The following is a 21,832-nucleotide window of genomic DNA, read 5'->3' on the forward strand; positions in this document are numbered from 1 at the left end:
AAAGTAACTGAGGCATTGCTTGATGTTGATTGGATCATAGCTATGCAGGATGAATTGAACCAGTTTAAGAGAAGCAAAGTATGGCACTTAGTTCCTCTTCCAAAAGATAGATCAGTAATTGGTACTAAGTGGGTGTACAGAAATAAATTTGATAAGCATGGAATAGTCACAAGAAATAAGGCAAGACTGGTGGTTCAAGGATATAATCAAGAAGAAAGAATCGACTTTGATGAGACTTTTGCTCCTATAGCCAGACTTGAAGCTATAAGACTACTTGTTGTCTTTGCTTCTTACATGAAGTTTATTCTGTATCAGATGGATTTGAAGAGTGCATTCCTAAATGGCATTCTCAAGGAAGAAGTGTATATTAAGCAACCCCCAGGATTTGAAAGCAAGGAGTTTCCAAATTATGTCTACAAACTGGACAAAGCTTTGTATGGGTTGAAACAAGCTCCAAGAGCTTGGTATGAAAGACTGTCAAAATTTCTATTGGAACATAGACATACCAGAGTCAGCTTCAAAAATAATGATTCACCAACAGAAGTATGTCAAAGAGCTTCTCAAGAAATTCTCCATGAAAGAGGCAAAAGAGATAAGTACTCCTATTACTACTGCCACAAAGCTGAACTTGGATGAAATAGGTTTTGATGTAGAGCAAAAGATGTATCGAGGTATGATAGGGTTATATTGTACCTCACAGCAAGATGGTATGACATTGTGTTCAGTGTAGGGCTATGTGCCAGGTTTCAAGCTAAGCCAAAAGAATCACATTTAAAGTCTGTAAAAAGAATCTTTAGAAACTTAAAAGGAACCAGTGATCTTGGCTTGTGGTATCCCAAAGGTAGTAACTTTAATTTGGTAGGATACTCTGATGCTGATTATGCAGGATATCTGGTGGACAGGAAAAGCACTACAGGTATGGCATACTTCTTGGGATCATGTTTGATTACCTGTTCCATAAAGAAGCAAAATTCAGTAGCTTTGTCTACTGCTGAGGCTGAATACATTGCTATTGGGTCATGCTATGCTCAGTTGTTGTGGATCAACACAAGTGCTATAAACATAGCCAAAAACCCTGTCCAACACAACAGAACTAAGCATATTGATATTCGTCATCACTTTTTTAGAGACAATGTTGAAAAAGGAAATATATCAATTATGTTTTGTTCAACTGAGGAACAAATTGCTCACATATTTACTAAGGCCTTGAGTAGAGAACACTTTGAAAAAAATAGGTTAGCATTGGGGATGATTAAAATTGTATAAATCTCCCTCAGTGATTGACTAGAACATGCTATGCCTTAGAGAGTGTTAATTAATTCAGTTTTACACATTTAGTTGTGTATCCTAATTCCAAGATTTTAAAGCAAAGTGGTATAATTATGTGTTTTTTTTGCAGATAGACTGGATCATTAAGGCAAGAGTGGTCATGGACTAATTAGAACACACGGTATGATTATTGTTTTCCATAATAGCATTAAGAGAAATACGTTATCTATATGGTTCACTCTGTCATGATTAAAACCGCCAAAACCCAACAGTCCTCTTCTTCGAATGGAGGAAAGACCTTTCCCATCAGTACAGAACTTCTACATTAGCATGTTTCTTCATATCACAGTCCCCCCACGTTTCAACTTTTTTCTCATTCTTCTTAAATACACATTTTGTTTTCTCTTCCATCTCCACTTCTTTTTTTTAACCTCTGAAAATCCAACAAGCTATGGCATTTTCCTCATCCTCTCCTTCTTTCACAAAATCTGAAACAAATCCTTCAATCCAAATTATTCTTCACCCAAACATTACTTTACCTTCACTTATCCAACCCCAAATCCCTCTCAAGTTATCTGATTTTTCATTATTTAAAACTCTACCACAACTCTTTTCTCACTCCATTTTCAAACCCTTACTTTTTTCAAAACCCTTACCACTACCTGTGGTTCCTCTACAAATCCTTAATCGTGATGACATTCCCATTGTTGATCTTATCCCAGACGGTCACGATCGACTCTGAAACGAAAACCATCTTTTGTCACCATTGATGTTGATGTCGATACTCAGGTACAACTTTCTCCCATCATCCATTCACCTCGAACTCCACATACTCGGGGAAGAAAAAACCTAGAAGATACTTCTTTGGAAGAGGCACTTAGGGCAAGTAAAAAAAAATGGGTAGTGTCTACTGCTTCTCCTTCCGCACGTGAGCCCTCTCCTGATATTTTTCTTCGCTCTAAAATAAAACAAAAGAATATCCTAGCCAAACCCTCAAAGCCCTTCTTCTCTCGTAAATAGACCTCCATTTCCTCTTCCACACCCTCCTCATCCTTAAAATTCACTGTCAAAGCTTCTACTGTCAAATTCTCTACTGGTCAAAGATCAAACTCCTCTAAATTTTCTCCAAAATCTGCTTTACATCCCAAGAAACAAGTTCCCAAACCTGGTTTTTCTAACCCATCTGGCTCAGATTCAGACTATCTTTCTGATACTCCTTTTTTCCTCCTACTTTAATTGATTTTGATGATGATATTCATGTTGATACTGCTGTTGATAAATCTTCTCAGTCAGACCATGTTCTGTACTTTCAGAAATGAAAGATGGCTAGAGGAAGGGTTGTCACTGGTTTTGGGGGTCCTGATATGGATACGTTATTTCAAAACTGACAGCTCAGGGATGGTCATACTTATTTCTTCAAGGTGATCATCATAGAAGGTTTGGTAAAAATAATGTGTATGAGTTTTATACCAATGGAGTTGCAGTTGGGGAAATGATCTCAACCACTGTTCATGGGAAAACCATCAATCTTTATCCTGTTGATCTGGGCAGAATTCTCAGTATTCCTACTAGAGGATAGAGTCATTATATGAAGGGATCTTGTCCGTCTCTTGATAATGTTTTATCAGCTCTTGATATCTGTAGAAAATTCTCTGGGAATCCTCTTCTTTCCTCTCATCGTAGGGTTATGAAAAATGAGATGCCCCCTCTCTATCAGTCTTATTTTGATATGGTTCACAAAATAATCTTGCCTAGACAGGAAAGGTGCACAGTTGCAAGTTTTCTAGATCTTACCTTGATAGAACTATTGGATTCTGAGATTCCAATAGACCTTCCTCTACTCATTATTAAGCATATGCAAAGGGTATTTGTCAAAGATACAAATGGTCATGCTCTGCCCTACCAGTTCTGGCTTGCATCTATTTTTGATGATTTTTATGTACCTATCAAGATATGGTCCTTGCAGACGACTAAGGATGTGATTGGACAACTGAACCATGCTAGGTTACCTGCTGCCATGAGACATACTGACAACCCTATACAGAAGTTACGAAATGCCTTAGTGGCCAAGCAGGGTGAGCTGGAGGGTGCACAGGCTGTATTGGTGGCTGCCCAGGCTGTTCATGAAGTTGAAAAGAGGGTTCTTAAAGCTAAAATTGTATCTCTCACAGCAATCTTGGATAAGGAACGAGCTGAAAATGCTGATATCATCAGGAAGTTGACCTCTCTTATCCCCTGTACCTCCTCCAATTAAAATCCTTCTTCGTTCCTTAGGCCTATTCACTATGTTGTTCTTCTGTTTACTTGTTTCTCTTTTTGTTTTACTGGGTAACGATAATTGTATCTTTTTTTTTGTGCATGAAATGGACCTCTTTTGCTTCACTTGATCTACTTTTGTTAATTCAATCCATAGTTATCTCTTGCTCTGAGTCTTGCTTGTTTTGGTGATAGCCCCAGTGGCCGTGAATTATTAAACAATTTTCACTTGATGGCTCATCTTTTCGATGATATCAAAAGGGGGAAGAATAGATTATACAATGCTTATAACTCAATTGGACTAACCTGTTTCATTCTACTGTGATTCTGTTATTTAATTCCTTCTTGAGTATGTCAGGATTCTGTAATATTGAAGCTACTATGTTGTCATCATAAAAAAGGGGGAATTTATTAAGGCATGAGGGGTTTTGATGATAGACATATGAATGAAACGTATTGAAGAAGCTGGTCTATTTAAGGTGAAATAGTCTAGCTAGCACAGGAGTTAGGATGATGTGATTCTGCGTTTAAGACAAGCATAGATAACATTGATTACATCAGAAGCTGAATCCGTTCAGACAAAAAGTCTTAAAGAAGTTAAGTGGATCAAGGAGTTCAGTAAGAAAAGGATTTGAAGTAAAAGAGTTCTATTAAATCTAGGAGAGGTGAGGAGGCAACAAAAGGGAAAAGAGTTAACTGATAGAGTTCTACTGGAGAAAAAATTGAACATAAAAAAGGACTCTAGCACAGGTTGGCTTAAATACAACAAACGTGACTCAAAGTTAGCACTCATGCACCCACTAAAAAGTTAATCAATAATCAGTATATCAGTTCACATACTTGAAGAAGAACCTAGTCTCTTACTTAGCAGTTCATAAACTGTGTTGAAGTTAGGTTCTTGTATTGTAATGAGTCATTGATTCTAGTCTCAGTAATCTATAAACTGATTTAGAAGTTGTTGTCTTCATGTTTGGGAACTCGAAGATTTGGGAACACTTATCTTGGGAAGATTAGTGTTTTTGTAGTGATAAGAGTTAAAAGTTTTAATTCCTAGGTTACAACAAATCTTGTAATTTTGTTGATTGTTAAGGCTCAAGTATTTTAGTGAAGTTGGGTTAAATCCTGTAGAGATACAGGTCGTGGTTTTTTCACCTTTCTTGAGCCGGGTGTTTTCCATGTAAAACACTGTGTTCAGTTTACTTCTATGAACCACGTTTACTTACTTGTTCCACAGATAGGCAATTACTAGGATGCGTACTCTAACAAATTGGAGGTCAAAACACCAAATTTTACATTAATATAGAATTTGGTGTAGGGTTGGAGATGGCCTAAGAGTGACTTTGATGGCACTCACTTTAATTTTAGTCCCATTTGACAAACCATCTTTGCTGACATTTGTAGAAATTCAAGAGCAACACATTGGGGAAAATTTTCCAATACTTATTTCTCTGTAGATGTATTTATACATGGTTCATAACTTGAATGCAAAGAAAAAATTAAAAATTATCCTAAAACGATAATTACATGTCTAATTTCTATTGATTGTCTATGTAACCTCTATAACGAATTTTATTCCTTCCTATGCTGAAGGTTGTGCCTCTCACGTGCCTTGGTGGAAGGTTTTAGGACCAAAATAAGATGAACGGCTAGTATTAAAATAAGTTGAATGAAAGGGTAGATTGTTTTTGGACCAAAAGCCTTTGACTTTGGCTTTTTCTTTTCATTTCCTTTTGATTCTGAAGAGGAAAGAACATGAACATTTTCTGCAACTTTTTCTTTATTCTCCACCTCTTCCTCAAGATGGAGGGGAGGGAAGTGACACCCATCTTGTCAAGGAGCCGATGATGAGCAGGTCCATAAGGGACTTAGTGAAAACATTTGCGACCTGATCCTTGGAAGGAACGAAAATAAGAGAAATGAGACCTGAGAGGTACTGCTGCCGAACAAAATGGCAATCAAGTTTCATGTGTTTCGTCCTTTCATGAAACACGAGATTTTTTTCTATCTGAATCCTTGCTTGATTGTCGAAGCGAATAAGAATTAGTAGGGTCGGCGGTACTGATAGATCGAAAAGCAAACATGTCAACCAGGTCAACTCAGCCACCAATCGTCGCACGAAATGATACTCTACTTCAGCAGAGAACAAAGAAATCGAAGCTTGTTTTTTCGATTTTCATGAGATCGGAGATCCTCCTATGAAAATGAATAATCCACTGATACAGCGTCGGGGGTCATGACAACACTCCCAATCTACGTCACAAAAGGCGGAGACTGAAAAAGAAGGAGATATAGATAAAAAAATTCCTTGATTAGGGTTCTTTTTCAAATAACGCAATACCCTAAATGCAGCTGTAAAATAATTTTCACGAGGTGAGTGCATGTACTAACTCAGAGTTAAAACTGCAAAACACAAATTGGGTCATGTGTGAGTCAAATAGTTCATCTTTCCAACAAGATGTCGATAAACTGTTGAATCTAATATATATGCCCCTGAATTTGCAGATAATTTATAGGAAGGATCCATAAGTGAAGATACAGGGCTCAAGTGATACACATCAAACTCTTGAAGAAGATTCAAGGTATATTTCCTTTAACTCATGATTATTCCTTTGTCTTCCCGCAAAATTTTGATTCCCAGGAAGTAGTGCAGTAACCCAAGATCCTTAATTTTAAACTCGACATGAAGAAAATCTTTGAGACTCTAAATTTCAACAGCATCACTTCTAGTTGTAGACACGTAATTTTTCACCCTCACAAATTTAATATATATTTCTGTATTTGTAGACACCTAATTTCGTCCCTCCCCGATATCGTTTTTACCCATTTTTGCCTTATCCTACCATGTACCCTCACCCGTGTGATAATCCCTCCACAAAATGACAAAAATAGCAATCCCCTAACTAATTTTATCTTATCCTAACAACCTACTCAATCAAAATAAACCACATCACACCCTACCCCTACCCCCACCTCACCACCCCACCTACCCTACCCCACAACCACACAATTCCATAGGCATATATACAACAAAAAAGGAAATCATTCGGCATCCATTTTTTTCCATTCCACGAAATTCCATCTTTTTTTCGTTTTCTTCTTCACGATTCACACACACTCCTCACATCCTCATAAAAGACACTCACTAAAATTCTCCATTTGGACAATTAAGAATTCACACAACAAATAAAAACGAGGGGGGACTTTCTTTGATTTTTATTTTTTAGAGCGTCATCATCATCTTCATAGAAGAACACGAGAGCAGCCATGGATGAACTCGATTTTTCTTTTTCTTCTCAAAGAAATTGAATACAACACATCAGATACTAAAAAAAAAAAAAGGACACTCATCTTCTTCCTTTCGATTCAAGACCATACACCCACATACACACAGCCACAAGCTCCCATGCACACACTGAAAAAGTCCAGATCGGGGAGAGAGTAAGCTGAATGAAAAAAAAAGATAGAGGGATTCGAGGTTGAAGTTTGAAACGGATAAGAAAACGGGATTGGTTTCGGGTTACTCGAAAATGGGTCGGTGGGTTTGGTCGTTGTTCTGGTGATTACTTAGTCGGAATTCTCGTCAACGTTTGCCCGATTTTGTTCGTTCAACGAGCCCGGTTCAAAATTTTCAATATTTTTTCCGTTTTCCACTGATTTCTAGCTAAATCCAGCTTGAAACAGTGAGGTTCGCTGGAATATATTTTTGGCATTTTTTGTTTGTTGTCCTGTTTGAGTTCATCAAAACTCAAATTACATAAGATTCGGTCTTTCGTCAGGTCGTTTGAGGCTTCAGATAGATTGCTATTTTTCTATTCAAGTTGGATTCGTCGCCGTTGAGGTTTTATTCGAAATTCCAAGTCCGGGTTTTCTTATTATCAACAAAGATCAGATTGTCGAAAGGTCCATTTCTTAACCCGCTCTCTTTTTATCTATCTTGTTGTGTTGAATGGGTTGTGAATATGTGTGGTGTTATTATATTTTGTTGGATTTTTGTTGATGTTGATCATGACGTTTGTGATTCGGTTATGTTGGTTTGAGGAATGAGTTTGATCATGTTTTAATGGGTTGATAAAAGGAAAATTGGGGTGGAATTACGAGATTGATAAAATGATGAATTTGGGTTAATGATGGTTTTATTATTACTTTTTGTTCAACTTGGAATAAACATGAATAATGTTGGTGAACTCGATAGTATCACTGTTTTAGGTCGCTAATTGGATAGGCGAATATAGGCTGGGAAGGCGAATTTAGGAATAAGTGTTTTCGTGGAATGTTTAGAATTGACAGGTTTGGTTGAATGTTGGAAATTCCATGGAATGTTTGAAATTTTGTTGAATAATTTGATTTTCTCGCACTAAAAATGTATTCATTTGGTCGGGGAATACCCCAAAGTATCTATATATATTTATTCACCGGGGAATGCCCCGAGATATCTTGTACCCGGAGGACGTTCGTGATGAAGGCCCAAGGCGTCGGGTAGAGCATTAGTCTAGAATTAATTTAGAAGAGGATTTATTCTTACGCATTTTTCTATTTTTGGACTGTATAATTGGACTGGACACTAAATTTTGGATTTGTTTTGTTTCATGTGTTTGATGGATTATTTTATGTGTTTTTTTGTGTGGTTTATACATTTGTAATGTCAAATTAGCCGATACGCTCTACCAAGCGACCGTGGTCGAACCACGGGATCGAGGGGTGCCTAACACCTTCCCCTCGATCAACAGAATTTTCTAGCCGGAATCTCTGTTCGCAGATCAGTTTTATAGAGTCAAAACTATTTTGAAAAAGGATATTCATTGGTGACTTGGCACATCCGATTTATGCTAAGTGGCGACTCTGAGTTTTGAAACTAATGAATCCTTTTCTAAACAATCATTTTCTTTTGTCACTTAATAATAAAAACCCTTTCGAACCTTAAACCATAATCTTTTTTTTCGGTTAAAAAAGGGGTGTGACAGTATTAAATATTTATATTTAATCCGATATTATTTTTAACTTTTATTTTATTTTTAATAAGTTTTAGTTGAAAATAAATAAATAAAGTTACATTTTAAGATATTTTATTTTTATTTTTATTTTTAAAATAATATAAAAAATTTTCAAAAAATATTTTATTTTAATTTAGATTTTTTATAAATAAGCTAGTGATTTTATTTTCTCAAAATTATATTTTATTTTAAGATAGTTATATTTTTATTTATATTTTTTATAAGTATAAAAATTAATTAGTTAATATTACTTTGTTATTATTATTTATTTTATATATATAATTAATTAATTTATTTATTATAAGAAAAAAAAGAAGGAGATCATTATCCTAAAAAAAAAATTGAAATATTACTACATGAAATTATGATCAACTGGAAAAGAAAAAATAAAAGTATATATTATATTCCTACAGTGAGAATTCCTGGATAAAGAAAGATTAAGACAATATGGAGAAAAGAGAACGTGATAAGTACTCCTTAATTAACGCTTTATTCATTCTTTTAATCTCCTTAAAAATTAAAAGTTGAATGGCTTAACATGTATTTGCAAACTCTTAAATTTGCTGTAAACTTATTTAGACACTCGAATATAATTGGTTTTAATTAAGTTTGACCACATGAATATTGCTGATACATGTTTTTTATTAGATATACTTTCGGTTCAATTTTTTTACGTGAATATTAGAGAGTCCATTACGTAAGATGTTCTTTTAGGCTAAAAAAATATTTTGTGGTTTAAATCATTTTAAATTCTCAATTAAATATGTGATCATGAGTAATATTTGCGACTTAATTCAAAACTCATTGCAAATGATAAAAGAAAAGAAAGAATAAGAATAACATGGATAAGATAAAATTGTCTCGAGTTTATAAGAGACAAAGCAATGTATTTTAATGCTAGATAAACTTTAGGCACGTTGAATATATTTTACTCGATTAAGAATGCAGCATACGCATCTTTTTGAGATGTTTAAAAATTAATCCGAGGATGCAAAATTGTACCTCGACAAAGACGTTCTAAAATTGATTTCTATCAGCTTAATGCGAGAGGTATAGAAATATATTCTTGGTATATTATAAATGGATGAATGTAGGCCTTAACATAATTTATCAAAATAGTTTAAATTAGTATAAGTAAATAAAAGTGATCGTGCTAGAACCACGGGACTCGAGGGGTGCCTCACATCTTCCCCTAGGTCAACAGAATTCCTTACCCACTCTTCTGTTTTCGCAGACCATAATAAGAATCATTTCCTTTTGATTAGGGATTCAATAAGGTGACTTGGAACATCATAACTCAATTTCAAGTGGTGACTCTGTAAATAAAATAATCCCTACTCAATATTGTCACTTTAATTAGAAAAACCCTTCGACTTGACCCTCGGACGAAAAAGGGGTGTGACACTAGTAATCAATATGTCATCGACATACACAACCACTATAGAAATCAAATTCCCTGTTTGTTTAAAGAATAAAGAATAGTCATTAAGAGATGTTGTATACCCTTAAAACTCAAGGCCCCAGCAAGTTTGGCATACCATTACCTTGACGTTTGCTTTAGTCCATATAAGATTTTTCTTAACTTACACACCATGTTAGGATTGGAAGGAGTTAAACCAGGTGGGAACTTCATGTAGACTTCTTATTGCAAGTCACCTTGTAAGAAGGGATCATGCACATCAAATTGTGGTATAGGCCAGTTCTTCTTAGCTGCAATAGCCAAGAGACATTTGATTGCGCTCATTTTGACCACTAGGGAGAAGATTTTATTGAAATTTATTCCTTCCTTTTGAATGTCTCCTCTAATGCTAATCTTGTTTTTAGTCTTTCAATTGAGCCATTTGCTTGATATTTTACTTTATATACCCACTTACAAGATAGTGTCTTTCTATTGGAAGGTAATAGAACTTCATCCCAAGTATTATTAGATCTCAAATCATTAAGTTCCTCTTTCATAGCCTTTGTCCATCCTGAATAAATAGAGGCCTGATGATAACTATTAGGTTCTGTGATCTGGTCAATTATTTTCAAAAGAAATTGGTTATATAAGAAAAGTATAGAATAAGAGAGATTACGGGAGTTAATAGGGATAGCAAAACAAGATTCAGTGATAGGACTAAGAAAAATGTTGTTGCAAAAATAATCTTAAAGATTTATAGGAAGGACTCATTTGTTTGTTCTTTCTGATCTTCTTAGAGGTGGATCAATGAAATTAGGGGGAAGTAGAGCTGAAGTAGCAGAACTGAATGGTGTGATAGGTTGAACACTGGGGGGAGAAGATGAATCAGGTGTAGGAATTGAATGGTCTAGATCCATAGGTGGAGGGTCTGAAGTATCAAAGGAAAAAGGTGCACTGTTATTGTAGTAGTGTGTTGATGATGGAATAGGAAAAAATAGGAGGAGGGTCAGTGATACTAGAAAAAAAGAGGAATATGTCTTCAAAGAAAGACATCCTTGGACACTATTAATTTTTTGATTTCTAACTCCAAAAGCTTGTATCCCTTTTGATTGGATGGATTACCTAAAAACACACAAGGTTTTGCTCTAGATTCGAACTTTCCTCTTCTATTACACAGAGTACTTGCATAACACAAACATCCAAAACACTTCAAATTATTATAGCAAGGTTGTTTTCCATATAGGATGTGATAAGGAGTAGTTCCTTGAAGTACTCAGGAAGGTAATATGTTAATTAAGAAAGTGACAGTAAGAATGCACTCTCCCTAGTACAACAAAGGGACTTGTGACTGAAATAGAAGAGCACTTGCTATTTCAAGAAGATGCCTATGCTTCCTCTCAACAACTCTATTTTTTGGGGGGTAGAAACACAAGAAGTTTCATGTAAAATGTCCTGTGAGTTGAAAAATTAAACTGCAACATTGCTCTTTCCTAATTCCATGGCATTATCTCACCTTATCTTTTTCACTTTAACATTGAATTGCCTCTCAACCATTTGTAAAAAATGTTGCAACACAGAGAATGCATTACTCTTGGTAGCTAATAGATAAGTCCAAGTGCTTCTACTATAATCATCAACAATAGTAAGAAAATATCTATAGTTATCATGAGTTGTTACTTTGTAAGGTCCCCCAGTATAAATATGAATGAGATCAAATATGGACTTAGTATAAATGTGGCTAATAGGAAAAGAAGGTCTAGATTGCCTTGCTTTAGGGCACACATCACAAAAATAATTAGAATTTGAAGAAAATAAAATGAAACAAACATTTTTCATTGATGAGAAAGGCAAGTGTCCCAATCTAATGTACTATAGTTTTACATCAAAAATAACACTTTTACAAGCAGGTAAAGAAACTGAATTATCACTATTCAAAGAAAAAACAAAAACCAAAGAACTATTAGGAGCTGCAAATGACATTTTAGCTTTGTTCTTGCTGAGTTTGATAATTTACTCTTGAACCTTAGGCTTGAGAAAGTATAACCCCTCTGAAACTTCACCAAAAACTTGAGGCCTCATCATAGAAAGGCCCTGCATCACACAGTTATGCAAAGTAAAAAATATTGTTCATAAAAATTGCTTGCAAAATTTATGCACAGACATAAGATTATATTTGAAACTTAGAACATACAACACATTATCTAAAGAAAGATCAGAAAACATAAGTATTATTCCATATTGAGTGACCAAGATAGTTTGTCAATTAAGAAGATTAATAGTCAAGGAATTTTTAAGATAGGACAGTGATGTAAAAGAAAGAAAATTATAGCACATATGCTCAGAAGCACCTGAACCTATTATCCAAGTACTAGATCTAATAACAGAAAAGCATGAGCCAAGATATTTAAGAATTGTATCAACCACTACATTAGCATTAATGCTTATGTCTGAATGACCACCTGAAACTTTCTCCATTTTTATTTGCTTGAACATCTGGACAAATTGATTGTATTGTTCCTTGTTGTAAGTCTGGCCAGTGACATCTGCAGCATGATTTTCTTTATTATCTATTTCTTCGATAGCCATAGCTCCATCACCCCTTACTTGACTCTTGAAGACCTTTTCATTTGTAAATTAAAAATCATCTGGAAAATCATGTAATGTAAAACAATCTGTCTCTAAATATCCCATTTTTCCACAATAGGTGCAAATAGAATTTGGGTCATATTTAGCTCGTTTACCATTCATCCTCTGATTCTGACTTTGCTTTGAAAACTTTTATGCTGATTGTTGTGATCCAACAGTTCTGGGATAAGAAGCACCAGATCTACCTAGAGTATTCATGAACCTTTGTCCTTTTCTATTCATCTTATAGTAATTCATGCTTCCAGTCATGAATGCTGATGAATCAGAGGGAACTATAGAGTTAGTATAAGATTCTCTTTGATTTTCATCTTGCACAATCAAAGAGTATGCATGATTGTTGTCAGGCAGAGGGTTAATCATTATGTTTTCTGCAACTTATGTTTTCCTCCACACATACATACTCACAAGTGCATTTGACATTTGAATTTAGTGAATCTAGCTCATCCCACAATTTTTTCAACTTAGTAAAATAATCAGCTATGATGGAAGTACCCTAAACTGGCCTACTGAGTTTCTTTTGTAGGTGATATAACTTTGCACCATTAGATTAGCCAAATCTATGCTCCAAACTTGTCCAGAGCTCCCTTACTGTTGCTGAGTATATCACACTATCAGCAATTTCTTTCGATAAAGAGTTCAAGATTTAAGATGTGACTATATCATTGCACCTGTTCCAAGCCTACAGATCTGGAGAATCTGGAACTGGGATTGATTGAGTTCCTGTGATAAATTTCAGTTTGTTCTTAGCTGAAAAGGCTATAAGAACAGATCATCTCCATCCTTGATATTTATTTCCATTAAAAGGAGTGTTTACCGGAGTCATTCCTGCTGCATTAGAGGCATGCAGGTAGTATGGGTGATTGTGATCAATTGTTGCTATGGTTCCAACAACTGTTGGTGCAGGTTCCATGGATTAAGGATTAAGGATTAAGGATTTTAGAATGATGATTTGGATGACTGATTATGCTTGCTCTGATACCATGTAGAAATTCAAGAGCAACACATTGGGAAAAATTTTCTGATACTTATTTCTCTGTACAGGATGTATTTATATATGGTTCATAACTTAAATGCAAAGAAAGAATTAAAAATTATCCTAAAATGATAATTACATGTCTAATTCCTATTGGTTGTCTATGTAACCTCTATAACAAATTTTATTTCTTCCTATGTTGAGGGTTGTGCCTTGGTGGAAGGTTCTAGGACTGAAATAAGATGAACGGCTAGGATTGAAATATGTTGAATGAAAGGATAGATTGTTGCCACCTGTTGTTGAACCAAAAGCGTTTGACTTTGGCTTTTCCTTTTCATTTTCTTTTGATTCTGAAAAGGAAAGAACATGAACATTTTCTGCAACTTTTCCTTTATTCTTCACATATTTGAAAAAATAAGATGATACTCATTTATTATAGTACCTTTTTTTCTAATTTTACCCTTGTTGCTCCAATTAGTCGAGTGTTAACTAAGTTAATAAAATATTTATAAAAGAAAAAGATGATTTAAATAAATCATTTTCAATTAAAATTAAATACTACTCCCTTCATTTCTTATTGGAAGTACAAAAGTATTGTTCTTTTATTTTAGGACAAGTCCTTTGCTGTGTTTCATTTATGAGTTATGACAACCTAGGCAACTCACGTGAATTCATGTGATGGTTTTGGCCTCAAGTTTGACTCCTCCTAGACAAAGAAACAATAATTTTTTATTTTTTATTTTTTGGGTTTTGGATGAAGTTGAAAATACAAATGCTGGCTGGAGGAAACAAAAATTCAATGGCTAAATTTGCATTTAAACCACAAGGATAATTAACTCTTTTTTTACGCTATTGATATTGTGGTGAGATTGAACAAAATTTCTTAAATCCTCAATTGGAGAAGTTGGGATCTTGGTATTAAAAAAAAAAGCAATTCTAATAGTTGTAGGCATGTTTTTCCTTTTAACTAGCCTTATGCAGCACGAATATGAGTTAATCGAAGCTATTATGAATATTAAATCTGAAGTGGGAAATAAAAAAGACTTTTTCCCATGAGTAATGTGAGTAAAAAAAAAAAGTCAAAGACCAGAGAACTAGTTTACAAAATATATACATAGTGTATACGTAATATATATACTTTATATTAATAATATACATATATCACACATCCATATACGCTACATATATGACCAAAATATAGTGATAGTAATATTTGATCTATGTTGGTAAGCTAGATGTCTGAAGAGTATATTTACGTAAATTTTCCTAAAAATTACCCCTAAACCCAAATTAATCATCAGCAGGGATAGGATGAAAATAACAAGAAAGGTCATGTAGATTATTTGCAAGGAATCAAATCAAATTGGATTTTGATTCGTGGCGGTACAAATAAATCCAGGCTGGTACTTTGAAATCAAATATTCTGAATTTTGGACCACTTATGCTACCAGATTTAATTTCCACAGAAAATCCAAACTTTTTTGTTAAATGTTAGTGTCAAGACAAAATTTGTGAAGTATTTGGCTTGTTTTCTTTCTCGTGTTCCTTTTCATGTGAAAGTAATTTGGCTAATGTTCAAACTTCATTTCGAGTGAGTTCTGGTGAAATAGTAATATTCTAGAAAAATATAATTGGCAAAATCTGTTGAATGCAACCTTGCATTGTATATAGATTAATAAGTGCCAAATCCTTTTTTTCAAAAAAAAAAATAGGAAAAGGGCCAATTGTTCTTCGTTTCATTTTTTGGCACAAGAACATCCTTTAATCGAGCAACTCAAAAAATGGTCTTTTATCGATAGCCAATCAGCTCAAAAATGCCTCTCCACTAATGTTTACTCTTGAAGCCAAATATAAATCTACGGGATAAAGGTAAGGTTAGCGTACATTCTATCATGTCTAAAAATTGGGATGTTGTTGGATAAATCATCCTTAAACAAAAAAGAAAGGCATTTTGGTTTGTATATTGAACCTCTAAGTCATTTTTATGCAGTGGGAATGTCAAACCTTCATTTCAATTTGTTTGTCTAATTTTGACTTGACATAAAATATAAAAAAGTAAAGACTTTTGAATCTTATCATGGTCTTATAAACTAAAGTTGCATAAAATGTGTTTTAATCTTATGATTTTAAACCTGTCACGTAAAATATTGAAATTAAAGAAAAGAAAAAGTCATTCTTTTAAAAAATGGAATAAATAAGAAAGTAAACAAATAAATCGAAACAAGGTAATAATATAAATGAATAGTAGCCTTACATAGATTATAAGCAATTAAAAAGAACGTGTGAAATCCCAATAAATTAAACAACCATCCATCCGGGGGAGCATTTTGATACATCCGGAAAATAATAATAATGAAAATTACAAGTCAAAAAAACAATTAATAATAATAATAACGGCCTTCTTGATTATCAACATAAATAAACTACAACTAAGACACCTACATCTTAATTCTTACAAATTAAATAAGAGACACCTCACAAAGCCTGGCTCCCGCATTTTAATTAAACAAACAACCATCTGCTGCAAAATGTTCCTTACTGGAACACAGCAAATATTGTTGATACCAGCAGCAGCAGCATGTAACTGAATTTCGACGCGTTGCCTTTAATGGATGTTGCATATGATATATCTTGTGGCCTGTAGATTAATGAAGTATGTTAGACAATTACAAGTGTTGAAACACTTCTTAGGTGTGAAGATAGTTGTTGTTTACTTACTTTTGTAGTTTGTTAAGTTGGCCACAGAAGAGTGCATTGTCTGGAATTGGCAACTCTGTCTTGTTAGTGGGCTCGGGATTAACAACCTTGATGTATGTTTCTTGGCCTAGATACCACGAGTCGAGGTTTTCTGTCCTCAGGTTCCAAATTCCAACGTTGTCAAGGGATACCAAGATTGCTGTCCATGCCCCGGGGAAGACCTGCGAGAGCAGCATAGCAAAGTTGATACAACTGTAGATATGAAATGAAAATTATGCACTAAAGCCAAGAACAAATTGTAGGACGTTTAAATGGCATAGCCTGTGGAGTAATACTAGATGTGCCTGTTGATGCTTGATGCTAACGGAAGGACAATGATGTTACAGGCAACCACAAACATGTTGAAGAAGCTTAGTACGTTCAAAAGTTTACACCTCAATTACCACACAAACTGAGTTTGAGTTCTTGTATAAGACAAGCAGTGATATTATGTAAGGCAAACGAGTAAGAAAAGAATTGAACTCATCGAGTTGTAAGCAGTTCCATTGAAACAGCAACGAAAATATAGTGAGTTTGGCCAAGGAAGACATACATCCATAATTCAACACAATGTCGTACCTTTTCCTTTTGAGAAAACATACTTCATGTACTTACTATCAACCTTATTTCATCGTTCTAATACACCACTCATTACTTCATTGGCACAAAAAGGAAAAGAGGGGAGTCCAAACTGGCCTGGTTAGGAGCAATATCATGGTTGTAAACAGATATCCAATAAGGGATTGTAAGCCTGTACTACTAGCCACGAATCTTGAGAAATTCTCAAGATATAAAAAATGATTACCTGTGTTGTGGTACGAGCTATTCCATCCCATTTGTTGTAAGTACCCCTACTATTATTTGACCACACGCCATAATCCATCCTGCAAGTTTGCATTATTGAAAAGTCAGTTTTAGAGAAATAGGTTCATCAGTTTCAGGTTTGAATATAATGGACACATTGAGAGGAGGCCAGATCATACCCGACCACAAAAAATGCATATCCACTCATATGGTATGTGTGCACTTTGGTATCATTGTTCTGAAATATTACTTCCATAAATCCCCTGAAGGTACCATTGATAACAGAGGTTTCCATCTTAGGAGGTCCAGTTAGTGGTGCTGTAGGAAAATCTAGCTTATATACGCCCTTCAATTTGTACTGGTCAGCAAGTCTGATTGGTGTTTTAGGATTAACAAATGAAACCCCGTTAAGTGTTGTTCTCCTTTTTCCATCTACTGTTGTTGGCGGCTTATTTTGGATCACGTATATCTCTGTCACATTAATAGAGCCATATCGGAAAGAACCTTGCGGATTTGGGCGAGCTCCACTGGCAGTTACATTCCACCTACATAGCATACACCATAACAGCAAATGGTAAGTGGCAGAAAAGTTTTGCAACCCTGTTAAATTAGCTCCCAACTAATTAAAGCTTTCTGATACAATTTGATAAGAGTATTGAGGAAAGAAAACAAACCTGATAGATCTAGCCTGGTTCATAGAGTAAGTTTTGTCGAATTCATCTTGTGGTGGTGCGGGTAGAGGGCCATGTGCCTTCCCTTTTGAGTTTGTGTATGTCAAAATACCTACACCGGTGACTCTTTGCCATTGTGATTGATTCACAAATCTGGCACTTGCCACAATATAGTAATCAGAACTTGCATTCTGATCCATGGTTACCAAAAATGAGTATGATTGTCCAACGTGTATGTCTAAGCTAGTATAATTTTGCTGCACAGTGTATGATCCCTCTGCTTCTGCCAAAAGTAAGTTATGATTCTGAATTCTGAAATTTAAGCTGGTTGATATTCCTACATTGCTTACACGAATTCGATAGGTTTTGCCTGCAGAATCATAATACTAACATTATAAAACAACCAAGAAGGGAAGTGTATCACATTTGAGATAATTAACAAGACAAAGTAGCAGCCTAAATGACAACTTAAGAGTACCAGATAATCAACTAAGTTCTATATATGATGCATTATCTCGGTGAACCTCCTTCCTTCGTTATACTAGTGAATCACAAAAGCATAAACATCGGCAAGAAGGTAAAATCAAACTCTAAAGTTTCTAGAGAAAGTTTTAACGCAGAAGTATCAAAGAGGGATTTTTCTTTTAGCAGATAAAAGCCATATAGATGTCTAAACAATCCCACTTTGTGGGAATACACTGGGTTTATTGTTGTTGTAGATGTCGAAACAACAATAATGGAAATTTTCATAAGATTTATGTAACATGAATGAGTCTAAAGACAACATAAATCTTACTCCTTTTAAACAATTAATCCACTTCTAGCACAATGTAGCTTACCTGGATGGACAGTAATCGTTTCATAGTCGATGCCATCAGGCACAATCGTGTCATTGTATCTATAAGGACCTTTCCCATTAATTAAAACACCATCTGGTTTTCCCAGATCTTTCCCAGCAAGAAGTGTGCTCCTCAAAGACTGCATCCAACAACAACCAAAGGTACACATTACACACTAAACTACACAAATTTAACTTTAAACCATAAACTCATCGTATCATCGCGTAGAGACTAACCGTGTGATTTCTGGTGTACCAATCACCAATCATAATAGTAATATCACCATCTGGAAAATTAAAAGGGATTGGAATCTCATCCCTGTTGTTAATTGTAATTCCACCAAAACCACCTGATGCCCTCTGAAAATTGAGTGAAGGGAAATAAAAGAAACTTCCAATTTGGTCCTTGACCTGAAATTGGTAAGTCCAGTTCCACTTTGGAGGAATAGGACAGTTTGTTCCTGGTAAACCATCTTGCCAAGAAGTCTTTTTCTGCTGAACCCCAGACCTATATCACCACATAAATCAGCTCAAATGCACCAACAATGGAAAAAACAAGAACCCCCATAAATATAATATCTTACCAATGTAAGAGTAGTTCTTCATCTAACTTGTTCCTCACATTAACAACAACATTGTCATTAGTTGTTACATTCAGAGTTGGTCCAGGAAACTTTCCATTGATAGCAATAACCTGAAAAAACAGATTAAGCTAAATGTAACTCAAGAAACTTAAAATCCAGGCAACAGCAAAAAACAGCAATTCCAAGCTTCCCAAACTCAATGGAATCATCATATTACCACAAACAGAAATCATAACCGAAGTCAACATTAAACTTAAAGTTGAAAACTTTAACATCACAATATCCCATAGATCTGAAACCAATGTTCAAGAAATACTACACAAAACATTAAACACTTGCCCTGCTAGTCTGCTACCTAGGAAAGGACAACGTAAGTACAAAACAATAAGAGATCTAAAGAAACACACCTGTTGGGAGACACCAAGTGGTGAAGCATCAATGTAAGAGACCTCAAAGTTCAAAAACTTAAATGGATCTCCGGCAGAACTTAACCTCATAAACAAGAAAATGCAGATAAGGGTCATTTGGGAACACCAAATAGAACAAGAAAAAGAAGCCATTGGAGCTCAAAGTAAGTAAATATCAATACTTTTCAATGTGTTTTTTACAATAAAGATTCAAGAAAATGTTCACTTTTTTTTTGCGCAGTTACATTATAAGGACTAGAACAAAGAAAAAAAATGAGTAGAAAGAGAGCAAGAAACAAAGAAAGTAGCTAAGAAAGTGCAAGTAGTAGAAGTAGTAGTAGTTTCTTTCTACATATTAATAGTGTAATGTAATGTACAATAGGAAAGTGCACAACGGTTCAATTTGCTTTTCTTATGGGGTATGGTCTTGTTGGTCAATAGCTAGGTGAGAGATAAAGAAAAGCAATGGTGGTGCTAGCTTGGAATTTAGAGGAGCTTAGCTGAAAGCTTTTTTGTCGGTCCAAATGGCTTATAGCATAGCAGTATTAAATTAAAAATACTCCACAAATATATAATATAAAAAAAGAACAGTCTGGTGCACTAAAGCTATCTGCCAGAGGCTGTTTCTAAGATTTGAACCTCAACTTTACCAGTTACTCCAAGGCTCCTTCAAATGTATAATATAACAATAATAATAATAATAATAATAATATACGTATTCTTACAAATAAACTTTAAGAATGATAAAATATAAGTTTATTTTACCACTGTCTTAAAGAGGTAAAGAAGTTTTTGAAAGACCTCGACACAAATATAGCAAATTTATGTAAAGAAAAACAGTCAAAAAATATATACTTCCTCCGTTTCAAAAAAAACAACTTACTTTGGCTTAACACAAAATTTAAGAAAATAAATAAGACTTTTAAATCTTGTGGCCTTAAATTAAAATTGTGTCAAATGTACCAAAATGTCATTTAATCTTGTAGTCCTAAACATGTCATGTGGAAAGTTGAAATTAAAGTATTACCAAAAAAGAAAAGAGTCATTCTTTTTTAAACGGATTAAAAAAAAAAATCATTCTTTTTAAAACGAATAGAGTAATAACTAACAAGAAAATAATACAAAGTCTATCAAAAAAATAATAGTTAATTTCAAAATAGTAGAACAATAAAAAAAAACAATAAATAACCACATATGATTGATATCTCCTCTATCAATATATAATATATTAGGTACTTTAGCTCATGCCAGCATGACCCTGTTATTTGCATTATCTCAATTTATATAGCACAAATAGTATTTAAAGTGGCAATCAAATTTTTATTAATATAAATTTTTAAATAATTTAAGTTGCTAATCATTGTGATTTATAGTACTTTTACATAATTATCAAACAATTTATGTTACTCGCTTTATCCCAATTTTAGAATTTAGAGAGTCAATCAAATTTTTACTAATATATTTTTTAAATATTTTAAGTTGTTAATCGTTGTGATTTATGGTATCTTTTAATGTAATTTCAAATAATTTATGTTACTTGCTTTATCGCAACTTATATGACACTATTGGAATTTCAAAAATCAATCATTTTTTTACTATATGTTTTTAAAATATTATAAGATGTTAATAGTTATGACTTATAATTATTATTATTTTTGCATAATTTTTTAAATATATATAATAGTTTACCAAAATAAAATAAATAAATAAAAATAAACAAAGTACAAAATTTTCAAAAAATGAAAAAATAATTTGGATCAACGAATTACTAAATTAAAACATTAAAATATGCAAACTATAAAATGCCAAAACTACCCCTGGATTTATGTAACACAAATATAATTAGATAATCAATCAAATTTTTAATTTTTTTTTTTAGATATTTTAAATTGTTAGCTATTATAATTTATGATATTTTTTAAGTAATTTTTAATAATATATGTTACTCTCCTTATCCGAATTTTTGTGGCATTGAAGTCAATTATATTCTTAAAATAATTTAAATTTTTAATTATTATGATTTATAATAATTTTTTCTCTATTTCAATTTAAGTGGCACTGAAATAATTTCGAGAGTCAACCAAATTTTATGATTGAAGCAGCGAAGCGGATATGTCCTAAATGACTTATAATACCTAATTAGAAGTGATATAGCAAAATTACTATACAAAATATTTGTGAAAAAATATAAATGAGTCTCATATAAGATGTCATATATTAATTTAAAATATCAAGAATTAATTTATCATTTTATGTTA

At 33.8% G+C, this 21,832-nt stretch overlaps 1 protein-coding gene and 1 pseudogene across 1 annotated transcript; one reads left to right on the top strand and one right to left on the bottom strand.

Moving 5' to 3' along the window:
* LOC124897195 overlaps positions 1 to 21,832 on the top strand; it is a 48,842-nt pseudogene that overhangs the window by 11,140 nt on the left and 15,870 nt on the right.
* On the bottom strand, positions 15,738 to 20,126 carry LOC107867317 (monocopper oxidase-like protein SKU5). Its single transcript, XM_016713492.2, has 9 exons — positions 19,575 to 20,126; positions 19,168 to 19,277; positions 18,821 to 19,091; positions 18,585 to 18,723; positions 17,749 to 18,115; positions 17,254 to 17,619; positions 17,076 to 17,154; positions 16,253 to 16,452; positions 15,738 to 16,172 (listed from the first exon to the last, which is right to left on the bottom strand). Exons 1-9 carry the CDS (start codon positions 19,725 to 19,727, stop codon positions 16,070 to 16,072), a joined length of 1,788 nt encoding a protein of 595 aa, XP_016568978.2. The 5' UTR covers positions 19,728 to 20,126; the 3' UTR covers positions 15,738 to 16,069.

This window comes from Capsicum annuum, chromosome 1, assembly GCF_002878395.1.
Source record: "Capsicum annuum cultivar UCD-10X-F1 chromosome 1, UCD10Xv1.1, whole genome shotgun sequence".
NCBI classification, from domain to species: domain Eukaryota; kingdom Viridiplantae; phylum Streptophyta; class Magnoliopsida; order Solanales; family Solanaceae; genus Capsicum; species Capsicum annuum.

What these genes read in the sequence shown, in the direction of transcription:
- LOC107867317 (XM_016713492.2), bottom strand. Translation starts at nt 19,727, where the DNA reads ATGGCTTCTTTTTCTTGTTCTATTTGGTGTTCCCAAATGACCCTTATC. An exon ending in CACTTGGTGTCTCCCAACAG is followed by an intron (nt 19,278 to 19,574) that starts GTGTGTTTCTTT and finishes CTGTTTTTTCAG; the next exon opens with GTTATTGCTATCAATGGAAA. An exon ending in GAAGAACTACTCTTACATTG is followed by an intron (nt 19,092 to 19,167) that starts GTAAGATATTAT and finishes GTGGTGATATAG; the next exon opens with GTCTGGGGTTCAGCAGAAAA.